The sequence below is a fragment of the Belonocnema kinseyi genome, chromosome 6 (genome assembly GCF_010883055.1).
Source record: "Belonocnema kinseyi isolate 2016_QV_RU_SX_M_011 chromosome 6, B_treatae_v1, whole genome shotgun sequence".
NCBI lineage: Eukaryota > Metazoa > Arthropoda > Insecta > Hymenoptera > Cynipidae > Belonocnema > Belonocnema kinseyi.
In genome coordinates this window covers 80,175,410-80,195,096 of record NC_046662.1, presented here as the reverse complement: position 1 = coordinate 80,195,096, position 19,687 = coordinate 80,175,410, and the positions used below count along the sequence as shown (strand labels likewise).

The 19,687-nt window shown below is 30.7% G+C and overlaps 1 protein-coding gene across 1 annotated transcript in view; it reads right to left on the bottom strand.

The window, feature by feature from the left end:
• The window catches only part of LOC117175473 (Down syndrome cell adhesion molecule-like protein Dscam2), a 203,877-nt gene that overhangs the window by 93,707 nt on the left and 90,483 nt on the right, over positions 1–19,687 (bottom strand). The window contains exon 5 of the mRNA XM_033365180.1: positions 6,414–6,563. Coding sequence (XP_033221071.1) covers positions 6,414–6,563 — 150 coding nt within the window. The remainder of the gene's footprint in view (positions 1–6,413; positions 6,564–19,687) is intronic.

Below are 19,687 nucleotides of genomic sequence, written 5' to 3'. Positions count from 1 at the left end.
TTATTCTTGGTAAACCAATGTCTCACATTGAAGAAAGTTATTTTGGTTGAATCCAATTTTAGCATTTTTCTCGGAAACAACAAATGGTGCTTCTTTGGTGCTAGCTTGCATGGTTTACGACTAAAAATGAAAACTTATATTAAAAAAATATGCTGGCCTTAAAAATAGCTTCGCTCCCATAAAACTGGTAAGAAAGCCTTGTTTAGTACCAGGGATTTTTTTAAATATTGAAAAAAATAATAAGGTATGGTTTGAATGAAAATATTTTTTCATAGCTTTTTTCAAAGTTAAACCTGTGTCATTTTTTATATATTATACTTACAGTTTTAGCTTATACATATAAGAAAGCATCCTCCCATCTTTATAGGTGCAGTGGATTACCAAATCGAAATTTACGTATTATTTAGTACATAATAACAGCTATTTCTAAAAATATTGAATGTAGGGTTTTCGAGAAAATCTACGTTAAAGAATTTCACAATAATTGTAGCAATATTTTAATTTTTGAAAGTTTCAAATGTTTTTGAGTCAATTGAAGAAGCGAGAATTCTCAAGTCGAATGGAAATCTCGAATGCCTATGCTCTTTCGGAAAATACTGTATCTTGAGAAAATGTTTGTCAATTTTAGAAATTTCGCAGGTTATCTTTGAATAATCGTCAAAAATCAAAAAAATTTTGATCCACTGTGCTATAGGTTATTCTATATCATCACTATAGAGTGATATATTCAAATACAACAAAATGTTGATATCTTCAGCAGGACCGACTTGATTAAAATGAAAATGGTTCAATATATTATTTTGAAGTTTCAAACGCTTTATATTGAATAATTATATTGTTCTACAAATTCTGAAAGGACTTAATATTTGAAATTTCTTTTTAATAATGAATTCTTGAATTATTTATAATCACACTGACTCTTTAGGTTTTAATTGTATATGCAACAGAATGATCCAAAAATTAAACAGTCTTTTTTTATACTTTAATTCCTTTATTAATACTTGTTTGGAGCTTATTCGATTTAAGTCAGTTAAAATCTATAAATATTTTATAATTAAAAAAGTATTTACTATTCCCAATAAGGTTTATGATTTTTGAAAGTTTGTCCTTAACTCTATTTTTTCGCGCGGTCACTTTTCTTAGTGTCTGTCGCTCGAGAACTTGCAACCGCGAATGTAAAACGGTAATAAAAAAACGGTGATGGATCGCTCGGTAGCTGGGTAGTATACAGCTTTGTCTTTTTTAATTCTGTTTGTCTTTCGTGTCAGAAAGTTGTCAGCTCTTTGAGACCAAATTACTTTTTTTAAATTTTTATTGATTAGTGGTTCAAGTTGCGACCTGTCAATTCTAAAGTCATAATGCTTACTCTTACACAAAGTGCTCTCAATTCAAACAAGTGATTCTTGAATACTGTCTAGTGTTTCTCTGTTTTGGATAATTGTGAAGCGAATAATGTAGTGTTTATATTAACTTCCTGGACAGGATAAAATCTAAAAAAAATTAACTTTTTTCTTTTTAACTAGATCTACATTTACATCTACATCTACATCTACTCCATACGATACTGCTTAATACACTGTGAGTAGAAGAAATGTATAACATATCCTGAAGAGGCTCCATTTCATGGAGCGAAAGCTCGATTGCTAATAATAATTTTACGATTTTTTTACTAACAAAAGCTTTAGTTTTTTATGTATATCAAACGTGACGTGCATGCGTTGACTCGTCGGTTGAAACTAGGATCATGGTTGAATTGGATTAGCCTAAATTATAATTAAAGTAAATAAGTGGAGTTTTGAATTAACTTTCAAGTCACAAAACGTTCTTCCCTAACTGCCCCACGTTAGCTATGATTATTTCAGTAACAAAAAAGCCACCGATTTTTGTATCAATTTAATTTAATTGCAGCACTTTTAATACCTCAATATTTATTGTGTTCTGAATGTCTGGAAATAAAAATCTAACTACGTGATTATTGACTGCTAGGTTAAATATATTATTTTGCAAAGGTTTAAAATTCTCGTGTGTATAATCTGTTTAAAAAATTTTAGGTGAAAGGGAGAGCGTATGAGCAGTGCAGATGTCCGGATGCGAGTATGAATACTGTATTCACATCTATTTCATGTATGAATAAGCGTCGAGCAAGTGAAATATGCCAGCCTACCAAATGTACGAGCCCGTCGTTTCCGCTTTAAGCAAGTTTAATCAACACTCCGCTGCACTCTGCTCCTATATCCCGTGCAATTAGTCATAACGAATTGTTCCTCCTAGACGCCAGATATCACAGCTGCTAAAGAGCAATGCATTAAAACCTACCAATATGAATTTGACTGCGAAATTTACATTTTTAAAAGGCATTGACAGCATTCTTTATAATTTATTAGAGTTATTTCTTCAACAAGAAAGCATATTTCATGCAAACTTCAGTGTCGGAAAATAACGGGAAAATAAATAAGTTGTAATTTAATGATTTAAATATTTTTCAGCATTCAGAGTTTCATGAATTTTTATTCAAAAATATTTGAAACTAATTTCACCGCAAAAAATTGGATACCCTCGACTTTGGAAGGCAATAGCGCAGCATTAAGAAATTTCAGTAGATTCTAATAATGCTAAAAGGAATCTGCCAAGTTTTTGAACAAAAAAATTTTCCTTTAATTTTAATTTGAAGTTCGATTCGGAGCTGTTAAACGAAACATGAGGGAAAATGCTCTAATTAGACCTGCTGCTCATAAACATGTACCTTTGCATGATCTCAGTGCTAAGATTATAGTAAAAAAAATTTTTTAATTCTGGGTTGTTCTAGAACATTTAAACATTTTTAAATATTTCAGAATGCCGATTTTATAAGCATACTTGTTTCTGTTTTTTTTTGTGATAACGCTTTCAAACTAAATAAAATTTTTTATTATCCGGCCAAATGATGCAATACACGAAGAAGGGTCAAAAATAAATTGATGTTTCTGAGAAGACCTACACAATTGTTATCAACCTTTTTCTGATAGAACTCGCAGTTTTCCTTATAAAATCGAAACTTCTACTATAACATCGAAAATTTAAATTTTTACCCAACATCGTAACCAAAAACAATTAAAAATATAAAAGAAGATTGAAAAAGAAATAAACACCTTAAAAAAAAATTAAAAAGGCACTTTTAAATTATTTTTGAGAAGAGTCAATGTTTTTTCTTTAATAAAAAATGCTAATGAATTAAACACATCAATACTAATTTATTCCCGTATAAGAAATAAAGAGTAATTCCAATGAAGAAAAAACCAGAGCCAGATCAGCACAGAAAAAAATAAAGTTAAATTTTGTTGCATGTAAAATTTCTCACTGTTAAAGTTTACATGCCATTCGGAGAAAGTTTATTCTACGATGGAATAAAAGCTGTCGTATGCTACGGCGTCCTTAGCAGAAATGGGAGAACGGCAAAGTATAAATGAATTCGAGCCATAAATCGGGACACCATATTTAAAACAATCGCAGAAAAAACAAAAGTTAAAATTTTTGCAGCAAAGACTTGCAACTGTTAAAAAGTAAACATATTTTGGCAAAAGTTTCACCGAGGTTAAGAGAAAAATTTTGATCTCGTCTACTGCGTCACGCAGAAGTGAGAAAATTTCGGTAAAACATGTAGAAAAGGCGCAAAAACAACTGACAGACGGGAATCCCCATTTCTCTCCAATTTAATGAAGTTAAACGACAATAGATAGCGTTTGCGTCGTAATTCTCGCTACAACTGGAATAAAAATGGAGCGATTATAAGGCGAAAGATTATCCAGGCAAGGTTAAATATCAGATATTATCTTTGATTCATGTAAAGTTTATCTGGCAAAGTTAATTTTTGTTGCGGTGAATCTTTCACCTGGATCGATGCAGACTTTATCTTTCATTTTTTCTGTGAGAAAACTTGAACACGGTTGTGTACATTCTATACATATAATAAATTATGGCGATTATAGAATTGATTAGAGAATAATATTCATACGTATAAAAAACGAGCACCAATCTCAAGTATAGTAATAAGAGTATGTTGCTTAAGGCCGATTGAGCTTGAAGTAAATTAAATTTGTTTTTTATCTAATAACAAAACCAATTTAATGATTTCTTCAAGAGAAGAGTTTTGTATAGCTTGCTAATATTTTAAAATAAAAAATTATCTAATTCTTAATTCCTATTCTTAATATGTAAATTGAAAACGTTAAATAGCTGAATTCTTATTACTAAAGTCAAAAATTTACAAGAAAACTCATGTCAGCCATTATTTTTCAGCTATATTCACACAAAAAATTAAAGTTGTTCGATCTGAACCAAACTTTACCTAAGTATTTTTAAAGAAATTTGACCTTCAAAAATTAAAGTTAAAACCCAATTTGAATATTTACGAAAAAGTACATATTTTATTATTTTAGTTTTTTTATCACAAAAAAGATCGTAGATCATTAATACAATCGAAGGACACTTTGTTTAAAGATTTTTTAAGCTAAAATTGAAGCTTAGGGTTTTCCTTTAAGTATCTAGAAACTAAAAAGTATAATTTAATTTTTTTATTGTCAAGAATAATTTTGAAGTGCTCTGTTATACCCAATGACGCGTGCGTAGGCGCACTGATAATCTAAGTGATTTTATTGAAACCCAAAAGTTTTGAACATTTTAGTATAAACTGAAATTTAACTATAAAAAACATTCAATGTGGAATCTTAAAATTTTGAAAGATTCAAAAATGAAACTCCTGAAGTCCTCAACCTTTAAATTTTAAACTCTTTATTTAGGGTGAGTTTAAAATTTTAAATTGTGCAACTATTATTGTTTTAAATTTTAAATGAAATAATTGTACTGTATGGAAGTATTTATATACAGAGGACTCTATATTTTTTTCACAGACAATGAATTTAAAAAATCAGTCTTGTTTTAAAACAATGAGGTTTTGTTTCAATATCAAAAATAGGCGAATAGCCTTTCTTTAGGGTAAAAAAGAGCTTAAAACTAAGTTTAAGTCTAAAAACGTAATTAAATTAAGGTCTGATAAAAATAACTCTTAAAAAACCCTCTACTTTATTTTTCTGCAATTTTTATCGTAGGTGATTTAAAAGTTTTTCTCTCGTGTTATTAAACTTTTAATGTTTTTGAATAAAAATTGTTCCAATTTGAAGTCTTTTAATTAAAAATTATTGTTTCTTTGAGTAAATACGGATAGACTGAGAGAATTAAAACGACAAACTTGTTTATTAAGCATAGAATAAATGGTGAAATGGTGCTATAGAAAAGTTTCGTAACAATGGTTGATAATAAATCGCTAGCATTGGCCAATAATAATGTCCCTAGGAGGAAAGCGGAGTTGTTAAAAGAGGTTGCAGAAGTAGAAAGTAGAACAGAATGGTGTGGATGCGGAGGAGAAAATGAGGATAAAGGATAGGTGTTAAGAGATATTAGTTTATGCAAGAAGGTAAAATTGTGAACTGGAAGGTAGATGGTGGAGAGAAGGGTTAAAGTGGGTCTGGGGAAGTGAATGGAAAGTGTGTGATGGAAAGAGGAACACATGAAAACCATTTATCAAGGAAAAAGGGGTAAATTTCATTAAAGGGGGTTGAAGGGTGCAAGAAGGCACAGTGGAGGCTTATACAAATCAATACAAAAAAGAAAATGCAAATTAATATACTTTTCAATTTTGCAAGGGCAAAGAGGAAAGGGACTAATGAGGGTAAACAATAAGGGTAAAGGGTGGCTAGTTTGTGAAAGATAGTAGAAGGCGGGATAGAAGGGCTGGTTTCTAGAATATATTCTCGGAGAGGTTGGTGGAGGGGCGGTAAGGGGGAAAGATTTATAAAAGAGTCTCGAGACGTTAGAAGTGATAAAAGAGAGTTAAGGAACAGTGGTAAGTAGACGGATGGGGTTGAGTGGATCTGGTGGGGGAAATGGAAAGTCGGTAAGGGAGAGAGATGTAAGCATGAGGGGCGGGAGATTGACGTTTCCAAGGTTAAGAGGTGGCAACGGATTTTTCAATATGTCAGGAAGGGCGGAGGGGTAGATAGAAAAAAGGAACTGTAAAGAAAGACAGGGCAAGCAGTGGAGAATTATTATCGATGAAAATGGTCTGGGTACGAGGCACGCAGGGGGCGAATGTCGCGGATGAAGGAGTTCTAAAACAAAAGCATTAGCCCATTCTTTCATTTTATCCGATTTCCTTATGAATCTCTCTTTATCTACTATTTTCAATAGCGGTGGTTACTCAACAGAGCAGTTGAAAGAAACTGGATAAATCAAAAGTCTAATGGTTCCTTAAGCATATAGCTGCGTGAAGTAAAGAAGTGAGCACTATTTTACGTGACCGGAAGTTCCCGGTTAGTTCATTTCTCCTCTTTCCCCAGGTCCTCATAAAGACAAAATATGGAAGACATTTGTAAACTTACCGGCAACAACGAGGCGGGCGTAGGAAGAACTTTCGACCGTGTCCCCAGTGACGCGATGAACAGTACGACAGCGGTAACTAAAATGTGCATCCGCGGATGTCACACTGAAAACTAGAAGTTCCCCAGTCGGCAACATGTGGTATTTTCCATCTGCAACAATAGAGTTTGTATTCGAACTGATCTAGAAATTACAAGCTGCAGCGAGTATATTAATTATAACCTGGGGTGAAATGGTTATCATAGCTTCCTGAAAGCTGCACCAGTGCAAGTTGCATCTATGGAAGCTTCACCATTTGACCAAACCTAGCTTTAGCATACAAGCAAAATGGAAGCGGAAGCCGGCACAGGGAGTCTGTTAATATCATTTCATTAAATCCAGAAGGGCGTATCTACTAAGAGTGAAATAGTAGTTGCGACCTTTCAACACTGTAATAGCGGGAGTATATACTGCGTGACAAAGAGGAGGACTCTATGTGTTAGTATGTTATGTCATTTGCCTCTAGAGGGTAATCTATTTATTTTATGTCTCGCGCTTCTTTAGCAAAATGATTCCTCGAGGAGACATAAAAAAAGGCAAAATCGGATCGCAATTATATAAGACTGCAACTTTTTATAATAGAGGCATTTTTTGGAAATTTTGAAAATGGATTATTTTCGTAATACAAATAAAATAATGCCTATTAAAACTTGTTATTAAATGAGATACTGATTGATCTCTGTTTTTATAAAAATCAATCACTAAAATACGAAGGGTTCTTCTGTTTGTTTTACCTCTTCTCTAGAGAAGAGTGACTTCAGTGACACCCATTGCCAGCTGCACCCTTCCCTGAAACAAACACCCTTCTTTACTTTCTAGGGTTTCCTCCGTTTTTATTCACCTTCTATAGGCGAAAGTGTCATCGGTAAAATCCACTTCCCCACCATACCTTCCTCATTTATAAGGTTCCCTCTCGTCTGATACCCCTTTTCTGGGGGAGGTTGAATTCGGCGACACGCAAACCTACAGCCAAACCTTTTCCCCTTTCCAGGAGTCCTCCCCGTTTTCATGCCCCTTCTCTGAGGGAGACTGATGCTGGTGGAAACAACCCCTTTCCAGACCCCTTCCTGCTTTTTATAACCTTTTACCAGGGGAGCGTGATTTCGGTGACAACCACCTTCCAGTTGAACTCTACTCCCTTTTAAATATTTCTATTTCCTTACAATATTTTGGATGGAATGAGAAAGTATTAAACACATATCATTTCCCAATAAAAACGTTCGCAATTCTGTAATTTGAAATAAAAAATTTTTTATTTAGAAGCTTTAAAAATGAAAAATTTTCAGTCAAATTTTCGCAACTGATTGATTCAATTTCAGATCATTTAATTTTGCACCTTTTTTATTTTAAATAACAGAATTTTTATCTTTTTTATTTCAAACCATCCATTTTTTGACATTTCATTTAGATTTATTATTAATCTTCTCCAATCAAACATTTTTCAATTTCAAGTTATTAATTTTTTAAAGCTTTAACTGAAAGTCGAATAATTGTGAGATATTACAATACAGATTGAGATCTTGGCCAGAAAAAAAGATTACATTTTTTTTAAATACTCAAGTTAAAAAATGGTCATATTATTATTTATTCGTAGAAGTAATCATTTCATACATTTTTAATGTAAGCAGCCTACAATTTCTTTTGAATAAAAAGCACACTTAATTCAAAAACAGTGACATTTTCTTTAATTTAATTCCTAATTACAACTCCTTAAAGGACCAATAAATTAGAAAATATTTAAAAAGAATCAAAACTATAAAAATTGGAAGTAGTAGCCTACAAAAATTATGTACAAATTGAAATTGGATACTTCGAAAACGGAAACAAAATTAAGATATAATTCCCGTTAACATTCAATAATTGTAACGAAGCATCAAAACCTGTAGATTTTAAAATATTTCCATCTGGTTAATAACACTGACATATAAAATCTATACATTCGGAAATTGTAGTGCTTCTGTTGGTGCATTTGGAAATTAAGGATTTTAAAACTCTATATTATCGAATAAGCTTTTGAAAATGAAAATTAGAATTATAAAAGTTTTTAAGATCATGAAAATTATTATCAGGTAACGATGTATTATATTGTTATTATATTGTAAAACTTTAATATTTAATCATTCTAAAAATATATATGAAAAATTATATGATTTCAGATAGAAACTGAATTATCTTAAAATTTAATATCAAGCCTTATGAAATTCGCTTGTTTGATTCTAGCAATAGAGTGGAAAATTAATAAGTTGCAAATCAATGATAACCCGAGTAAAAATGCTTCGACTTGAGTTCGACTTAGTTATGTCTTGAGTTCGTCTCCAAGATATCGATGTCTGGCTGCGTCTCAAGACTGAGTCGAGGCATAGGCCTTCGTCTTACTTCTATGGCTACGACAGGTAAAACGGCGTTTATTTGTCTTAAGTAGGGCCCTGTTTTGGCTAAGACGACGTTTACTTGACTCAAGACGAGCCTTGTCTTGGCTGAGATTATCGAGAAAGATTTGTAATGATTAAATTAGTTATTTTTAATTAAAAAATTCAGAATCGGTGGGTCTCAACGAGTATAACCCTTTAAAATTTTCTTCAAAAAAATAAAAAACGTAACTTTCTAGAAGGATCTCCTAAGCCGTTAGAAATACGTAAAAAGAAACAGCATTTTCGGTATCATCGTCAAACAAGTATAATACAAATAACAATCCGTAAATAAGTTGATATTATATATATATTGTATAAAAATATATAAGATTGTTTAACCATTAACAAAGATTAGCTTTTATGACTGTTAGAATGACCCTTTTTGTTAGGGTAGGTACCTCGTAGTTATAATACTTATTTTTAAAAGTTTGTCAATTTATCGTGTTCAGGACAAAAAATATAAACTGCCTTTCTCATTTTAGAACATGGATATAGTCCACCGGGGTATTCTCGAGAACTTAATAAAAACTTAAACAAAAGAAGAATATTAATTTATGTGTCACTATATGGAAGAGAACAAAACTTCATGTGGTAAGGTAATTTTTTTCGATTTTGGTCAGTACCTATCAATATAATTATTCTTTGCAAATTGTTTTTATATTTATATCAAATTAATTTATTACAATTCAGTAAACGACACCTGTATTTATTTCATATTTTAAATAATTTAGAAAGTTATTCGTAATTAATTGGGTGATTGATTTTTTAAGGTTTTAAAACCCAAAACTAATTATATAGATATTGGATATTCTAGATTTATAGCAAGAAATTTTCTATGAACAAAAAAAACTTACAGCAATTATAAGAACATGAATATGAATAATATTGGTGCGTATAATTTACTGAAAATTTCCTTCTGTTAACTGTAGTTTACTGATAGATATGCATATCGTTCACTGGTTTGGCAGGTATGGTGAGAATACTTTTATTAGAAAAATATTAAATGTACTTCAATTTCAAAATAATATTTATCAGAAATACCTTTTCTTCTGATATTGATAGGATTTTCAATTTAACGACATGAGTAATTTTTACAGTGTCAACGTGTCCTTCTGCAAGGAGCAGCGAAAAAAATTGTTCAATGAATATAAATTCACTTATCTTGTCATGGCAAATAATTAAATATTACTTACCTGATAAGAAGGTGTGTATTAAAATGAATTAAAATTATTTCAAGAATGACAAAAAACGACATTCGCTTGATTTCAAAGTGTTGTGAAATTCGCCGTAGGAGAAATTGTTCGTAATTAACTTAACTGCACCTTAAGACAAAAAGAATTGTCCTAAACAGTTTCAATTGACTTCAACAATTGTCTTTTTCTTGAGGTATTTAACAGGATTAACTTGCAATCAGTTCGTACCATCTTGAGGAGAATTAAAACCTATTCATTCATAGACATAAATCAGCATGAAATAAAACAGGATTAAAGTGAGACGCGAATATTTTATGTACAAATAAATTATAACGTAAACGGAAGAAAATTACATTAATTTTGATTCAAAACGTTGCAAATCTCGTTATATTTGAGATCATTCTAATCTATCTACAATTCCCAGGCTTACGCGATTCTATTTTCATTAATTTATAATAATCTTATTTCTATAAATTCAGAAACCATTAGTAATAAACTTTTACATGCTGAATTAATAATGTAAAATCAATTGTTTCAAATAATATTGATTAAATTGCCAAATTTACTTTTCTCATACAATTATTCTGAAACTCTGTTATTGAAGAAAAAGATTGCGGTTGCGTGTGGGGGTGACTGGATCACCCCGTATGTTACACTCAACCGTCTATAATGAAGATCTTAATCCTCTCGTGGGACTTGCCGAACGCATACGAAGGGTAGAACATGGTTAGAAGCCAAGCCAAGCGTTAATGCTGGAAGAAATATGCAGATCGCTTTGCTAATTACAGTGGAAAGTTGTTTGTAATTTAAATTCCGAACTAAGTACTGAATTTTAATTTATCACTTTGAGAGTTGTCATTTTTCTGTATATAGTCATTCGAATTAAAAAGATAAATGACAGAGTTAAAACCGCTGAGAAAGAAAAAACAGTTTTTAAACAAAAATGATTATTTTGATCAAATTATGATACCTTTTTTTGCTGTCTATATCTGAAAAATTTTACTACAAAAAAAAACCAAAAAAGTTACCAAAATACTTGATGTCCAATCTTCCTTGTAGGCAATTTTTCTTCGTAAATGTTAAGGTCGCTCAATATTTCAACGTCATTTTTTGACATAGAATAAATAACTTTCCCACTTTATTATTCTATAGCGCGATAAGAAAAATAAGAAGGGTGAAAATAACTGTGATCTATTTGCAAAATAAAATTAAAAAGAAACATATGAAAACATTTTTCACATATTTCGAAATTTTAAATTAATATTTTATTTTTTCAGTCACTTTGGATTTTTAAACTACAATTTCCAGCGAATACAATTAAGAAGTGAACCATAAATTACTCAATTTTATCAAAAAATGGATTTATCATGTTTTGCTCATTCATTTCTCAATTCATCCATTTTTTATTGTACGAAATTGGGCTTAACACGTAAAGAAATCAGAATAATAATCATTGAAATATGAACTTAAAAAATATTTTTATTTGGCGACAAATTTGAAGACAATTAGTAGATTTCTTTCAGAGAATATTTTTCGTACTAGAAAGTTTTAAAATCTATACTTGCAAACACCCAGACTAAACACCAAACAAAGTTTTAAAAAAGTGAGATAAAAGTCGTATATTCAAAAAGTAAGTCCTGAGAAATCCGGGTGGATGGTCACTAAGGTCATACAAATCACTTTTTTTTCGAATTTGCATGCATACCTCTCCTATCCAACACTTATTTTTACAATTACAGCCGTACAATACGAATAAAAAATTTCTTATTGATTTTCAGCCCCATAAGTCTATTCTATAGGGATCTCAAAAATCCCCATAGTTGAAAAATTGGGTTTTGCGAGGATTCTGTCGCTAATTATTATGTTGTTGCCATTTTTGTTAGTAAAAACTGTTTATAGTATATCAAATTTATCTCTACTGATAAATACGTGTTTAAATAAATTGTCTAAACAATTAATTATTTATTATAGAAATTTCTCTGAAAACGAAGTTAAAACATTGCGGCTTTTTCTGAATTTTTAAACTTCTTTTTAACTTTTTCGTTGGTACAAGGCAATAATCTATTAAACATAACAAAACGATTCGTTTATTTATTCATTGTTATTTATAAATATATTATCTTTAAATAATATCAGAAAGTTGCATTTTTTTAAATATTCCTTGTTTTGTCCACTTCTATGTTAGCGTATGATGATAAATAATTTTTTTTACTTTGCTGTTGCATTTTGGTCAAGATCGAATAACAGATGAGCATTCGAGAGAATGATTCTTTGAACAATATTTTTCTTTTTTTTAGATATATCTTTCTGAAATAGAACAAGATATTTAAAATATTCATTAAATTTTCAAAATAAATCATATTGAATGTACGTTTTCTTTGAGGTAGTTACTGAAAGCCTTTTTGTTTGGAATCATAATTGTAAAACATTAAAAAAGAAGTTAAAATAACTCATTAAGAGACCTAGAATACTGATTTAAAAATGATTATTGCAGATGTTGATTAATTATTTTTTTATGACTAAAAATTCAAAGAAAATATGAAAATTTGGGAAAATCCCGTAACTTTCCAGCCTTACTCTAGAAAAAGATAGGGCAAACAGGGGTATTGCCGACACCCTTCTAGTGAAGGACACTTATGCTATGAAAATGCTTTAAATAAAATGCCATATATATATAATAGATACTTACACATGCACACATATTCTATTATCCATGTAATTTTTATTTCAATATTTATTTAGCACAAAATTACTTAATTTATATTCATTAAAAAACCTTTGTTACCACCTACAGATGGCCATATTGACACTTTAAAAATTAGTCATGTCGTTAATTTGAAAGTCCTCTGAATGTTAGAAGAAAAGGCATTTATGATTTTGTAGTACTTTCAGAGGTTAGATGATTATGTTTTGTACTATGATTAAATAAATATTAGTCACAAATTTGAGAAGATTTAATATATTTTGAAATATTTCTATCTTACCTTCAAAATCAGTGAACGACATACGTATGTCTCAGTGAACGACACCCAACAGAAAGAAGCTTTTAGGAAATCATAGGCATTTTTTCATTGATATATATCCATGTTGATGTGATTGCTATTTGCTTACCTCATTCCTAGGACCTCGCCTTCTCAAAATCTTTAGTTTTCAATATCTTTTTAATTGATTTTGGATTTCAGAACTTCAAAATCCAATCACTGATACCCCAGAATTAATTTGACGAATTCGTGAACTGATCAAATGGACATAATCACACAGTATCGAAGGTATTTATTCTTAACAAATAGTTTGTCTTTACTTTTAAAACCGCTCATAATTAGACAAAATGATGTTCTTCGTTGTCCAAAGTAACTAAACTACATAATATTTCTTACAAATAATTTTCTAAATTCGTTTAAATTCAAAATCAATACTGGTGTCGTTTATTAAATGTAGGATATTGTTCACTGGAAATAAATTGTCGTTCACTGAATTTAAATGAATCATTTTTAAATGAATATAACAATCGTTTGGCAAAGAATAATTATATTACTAAGTGCTATCTGTAAACGGAAAAATCTGCCCTTTTAGATGATTTTATCTTCGTTATCAAAAAATTAGCATACCATAATTCTGTTAAATAAACTAGAAATTCTGATTGATACAATCAGAGTTCTGGTTACTTTAACCAGAAAAAATAGTAAGGGCATGTTTAACCAGAATTCTAATTGATTTAACAAGACATTTTTTTTAGTGAAGGTGTCAATAATACCCCTGTTTGTCCTATAAACAATAATACACTTTTAAACTATTATTATTGTCGCACAAATTTTGGGAGAATATGCATGAAACTTCGAGAAAAAATTTTCTAATGCATTTTTGGACCACACTAATGTTCACCCTACACAAAGAAAATAGTTGAAAACAGATTTTGTATTTTGATAATCTTCCTTTGTACTCTAAGATTTTTCTTATTGTAGAATTCATCCATAAAATTGAACATTTTTAATTTAAGGTGTATTATTTCTGAGAAGCTTGTGATGGTATTTCGGTACGAAATCGTGCAGCAGAATCGTCTTCGCTATGTTGTTCGATTGACTTGTACAAACCAAGTACTAAGGCTTCTTCAGGTATTGTCAAACCCAAGGCAAAGCCGCTTTATGTCTGCGAGTAAATGCAGTCACTGAGCTTCTGCTAGGGTGGGTTAGACATCACTTTTACACAAAAGAAGGGAAAACTAAACTTCTCTCTTTACTGAGACTCCTTGTTTCAAAGCTACTTAGGACAAAATTAACGTCGTATAAAAAACATAAAAAAATAAAAACCAGCTTTGGATGCACTATAAAACAAATGATGGTTGAATCAACTAGGTTTCTGTTTTTCTCAGTCAGAATAGAATATTAAATATGCCCTTACTACAAATTCTAATTATGAGTATCAGAAGTTTCTGGTTGATAATTTTCTGGTTAGTCTTACCTGAAATACGGCTAACTTTCACCAGGAATTCTGTTAAGATCAACCAGCCATCTTTACTAGACAGTCAGGATTTTAATCAAATATGCACTTAGATTACAGAAACATACACTTTTTTATTTATTTTCTACAATGCTGATACTTTGAAAAACAGTTTGTAACGACAACCAAAAAATATGTGCATAAGTTTGGAAGTATCCCTGTACCACTGGGGCATAGACAGATTTTGCGCATTTTTTCTAAATACACAACTAAATTCATGGTTCACTTTTGTTGACACTTTTGTTAAGTGAAATGTAAAACAGAATAATTTTAACCAGAAAAAATCAACCGAATTTTATAAACTAAAATTTTCTAGACATATTGACCATAATTTCTGATTCAAATAAAAAGAAAGATTTTAATCAAGCGTGTCTAGCAATTTTCACTAAAACTTTTTATGAGTGTATACATTTATATCTGCAAATCGACGATACCTTATAAACATATAGTGCTATTTCTTTTTTTTGAAAAAAATGAGTTATTGATGCTAAAGGATAGTTAAATGTAATCTCTTCCTGGATTTAAAACATCATTGTGAAAAACAAATTTCAGCAGGTAAAATTGGTCGAATAACATATTAGCGTGAAAAATTGATAGAACCATTAAAAGTGCCCCGTTACGAAATTACAATCATAAAAAAACGATTACAATCGTCGCAAAATTTAAGACAACTTCCAACGTCAAAATAATTCAAAGTTACACTGTATGTATTAATTTATTTTTCATGCATGAAAATTGAAAAGGAAATCAAATTCATATTCATCTTAACTTTATTCAATTTTCCGCACTTTAATCTAGAAAGTTCTCTTTTAAAAGTCAACAATTTATCATATTGAAATTCTGGCATTTCCAAAGTTATATTTTATATAAGTGTTCTAATTCTTCTTTTTGGGTGCAAGGGAACATTACTTTCCTTTAAGTATCATTAAACGTCTTCGAGTACAAACTGCTTAATTTTAAAAAGCCTCTCCTGTAAAGTTGGTAAAATCGAAGATAGCACTCTATGGGTTTGGGGTCACGATACATGGATACAACTTTCGAACATTACACTTTTTTGTTTGCTAATTTCTTTAATTTAATACAATTTTCCCGGAATATAAAAACTGTTTTGCACATAGGTCCATAATGATTTTCCTATGATAAATTTCTTATAATTTAATCACTATTTTAGACCAATCATTATAGAAATCATCATAAGAAAATCAGTATAGAGAGAAATTAAATCATTTCAAGAAGTTCTAAAGAATTTCAAAGAATTTCTATAAATATAAAGGTATTTCAAAATATTTCAACACATTTAAAGGATTTTACAGAACCTTCTATAATTTCGTGAAAGCACCCCGCAGTAAATGTACATGAAATGGCTTTCGGTGGATTTTGATTAAACTTCGTAAAATTGTAGTTCTCAATGTCTCGTTCAAAAGTGTTAGGGGGCACAAAGTCCGAAAATGGACAGTTTTCGAGTTATAGAGGGATAAACACCCAACCCTCTTAAGAAACATTACCAAATGTCTCGAAAACTGCAGCTCTGCGAAAAAAATGGTCCCTACGAAAGTTATTGGCCTCTAACGGAAAAATGAAAAGAAAGTCGTGGCCTTAAGACACAGGTCATTTTTTAAGGCCATTCAATGTGAACTTCTCACTTATTGCTAATATTCAGCCAATAAAGACAAGATCTGAAGAGGTAATCAATATAGAACCCATAAAGGTAAGAAATGAGAATGACTTAGGCAACAGCCAGCCAATGAAGGCTAGTCATGAGTGCGATTTAGTCATTATCTAGCCAATAAAGGCAAGACATGAGCGAGATTTAGTCATTATCTAGCCAATTAAGGCAAGACATGAGCGAAATTTAGTCATTATCTAGCCAATGAAGGCAAGATTTTTCCAGGATGTTGTCAATATCTAGCCAATGAAGGCATGAAATAAGTAGTAATCTGCCTCGCAGTATCGTGAATGTGTACGCAGAAAGCAATCACCAATTAAAAGAAATAAAAGAACAGCCAAAACAAGTGTACCACACTGGCCGGCTGTAACGGGAATATGTACTCAGAAACAAATCGCCTGTCCTTTGTGAACACAAAATTACTCGCACAAAAATGATAGCAGAGCTCTCAAGTTATTGTTCTTATGATTATAAAAGTACTAATGGGGGCTTATCACACCTGCGCGCTGCGCGTGCCAACACCCTTTTTGTATTATTTTCTTCTTTGTTTTCTTTTTCGAGGAAGGGAGGGGGTCAAGAAGGGCGTAAGTTACGTGAGAGTCAAGAAGTGCGTGTCTTGAAAACATCTTTCTCATGATTTTCCTTCATTGGCTGGCTATTGACTAAGTAATTCTCATTTCTTACCTTTATGGGTTTTATATTGATTTCCTCTTTATATCTTGTCTTTATTGGCTGAATATTAGAAAAAAATGACAAGTTCACATTGAATGACCTTGAAAAATGACCTCTGTCTTAAGGCCACGACTTTCTTTGCATTTCCCCGTTAGAGCCCAATAACCCTCTATAACTCGAAAACTGTCCATTTTCGGACTTTGTGCCCTATAACGCTTTTGATCAAGACACTGAGAACTACAATTTTACGAAGTTTAATCAAAATCGATCGAAAGCCATTTCATGTACATTTGCTGCTGGGTCCTTTAAAAATATTTCAAAGATTTTAGCTATTTTAACAGATTTTAAAGAATTTCCAGAGATTTTCAATATTTCAAGGAATGCCCATGAATTTTGTAGAGTCTTAAAGGACTTTAAGGTATTTTGAAGAATTTTATCAGGCGCAAGGTATTTTTAGGACCTTCAATTACTTCAGTGAAGTTACTGAGTTTTAAAAGATTTGAAAGATTTCAAGCTATTTTAACAGATACTAAAGAATTTAAAAAGATTTTAAAAATTTCACAGGTATTTTGAAGATTTTTGTAGAACTTACAAAGATTTTTTGATGCAATTTAATATATTTCTAGAGGATATTAGAAAATAAATAACGTGATATGAAATTTCAAGGCATTCCCAGGGATTCCAAAGTTTTTAAAGTATTTTAAGATATTTCTAGGGATTTGACAAGATCTAAGTATTTTATGGAATCTCTTAGGGGATACAATACCTTTTATTTCAAGGGATTACTAGGTATTTCGATAATTTCAGGGGATATGAAGGGACTTACAAAATTTAAAATGATTTTAAAGATTTTACGTTATTTTAAAAGATTCCAAAAAATTTCAAGATTTCAAATATTGCAATGAATGCCAAAGGATTGTGTCGGATTTCTAAATTTTTCAAAGAATTTTAAAGAGAATTATAAGATTAAAGGGATTTTATAGAAACTTTAATTATTTCAATCCATTTACGGGATTTTATAAGAAGAAGAATTTTGTAAGATTTCCGATTCTTTTTAAGGGATCCCTAGAGAACTTCGAGAATTATATTAAATTCTATTGAATGCAATTACATTGTAAGGAATTCTTGTGGTTCCAAATATTCCTAGGGATTTTAGGGCATCTTAAAAAATTGCACCGGATTTAACGGATATTATTAAATCTCTAAAGATTTAAAAATATTTATAAGAATGTACGGTTCGTTTAGAAAAAGTTAATGAATAAGTATCATTTAATTTTTACTAAAAGGATTAAAAAGGACTTCTACATATTTTATTGGATTTTTACGAATTTGAAAGATTTAAAGAGATTTTAACAATTTCTAGAAAACTTTAGAGAATAAAATAAATTTTATATCCAGTGATTTCTACCGATTGCGAAGATTTCAATAAAACATGAATGAAGTCAAAAACTTTAAAAGAATTTTGAACATTTTAGGTTATTTTACAATATTCCAAAGAATTTCACTAGATTAAAAAAAATTCTATGAATGTCAAAGAATTTTGTGCGATTTCCAAATGTATGAAGGCATCGTGAAGAATGTTTTCAGTTTAAAGGAATTTTATAGGAATTTCAATTTTTCAATAAATTCATGGAATGTTAACAAATTTCAAGCATTTTTAACAGATTACGAAGAAGTTCAAAGGATTTCGAAAACTACGATGCTTCTCAAAGAATTTTCGAATATTTTAAGGCATTTCTAGAAATTTTCGGAATAAATGAAATTTCAAAGAAATTCACAAGAATAAAAGAATATTATTGAATACTCAAAGATTTCAAAGATTTCTAGGAATTCAAACGGGTTTTTTTTTTTGAAAATTTTGATGAACAAGTATCATTTAATTTATGCGTGTATATTTAAAATTCATTCCACGTATTTTAATGGATTTTTACGATTTTCAAAGTTTTCGATAGATTTTGAGGCATTCTAACCGATACAAATTTAAACAAATTTAAAAGGCTTTTATAGTCCAGGGGCTGGGTAGGATCCCGTATGCATTAAAGAGGTAAAGGATAAAAACTATGTAGTCTTATGTATTTTTACCCGCTGAATCCAATGGTACCGGTTAATTTTGCGATAAGTGCCTAGGTTTTATTTAAAACGCAATTGTTTAAACAAATATGAAAAAATGATTTTTTTTCAATGGGACACATTTTTTTTAGATAATTTGAGGCATTTTAAGAAGAAATGGTCCCTTGTTATTTTTTTGTAAACTGCATATTTGAAAAGTTATGAATTTTTAAAGTTCAAAATTTGACGATTTTTTGCAACTTTGAATGTTAATAATTTTCGATCTATGGAAAATTTTGAAAAAAATAAAGAATCAACTTATTCTTTAAGTCTTCCTCTACCTATTAACCACAAGGAATGTCGGATTAACCAGTGGGAAGACGTTGTAATTGATATTTACAAATAGCGTGTTTTGGCGCGCGACAGCGCAGCGGCGCGGTGTGTGTGACTTGCTTGGCGCTCGCAAGTCCAATCATCAGTCTTCAAATTACGCGATTCTAGTCCTTAGTACCATTGTACTTATTTTTACATGTGTCATTTATCTGACATAAACAAGATGAAATACATGGCACTTGAGCTGCTAAACAACAACATGATGAATCTCGTGAGCAAGTTGTACAACGACAGCTTGGTACAAATTCATCTGTCGGAGGTAATAAAACACGCTATTTGTAAATATCAATAACAACGGCTTCCCACTGGTTAATCCGACATTCCTTATGGTTAATAGGTAGAGGAAGACTTAAAGA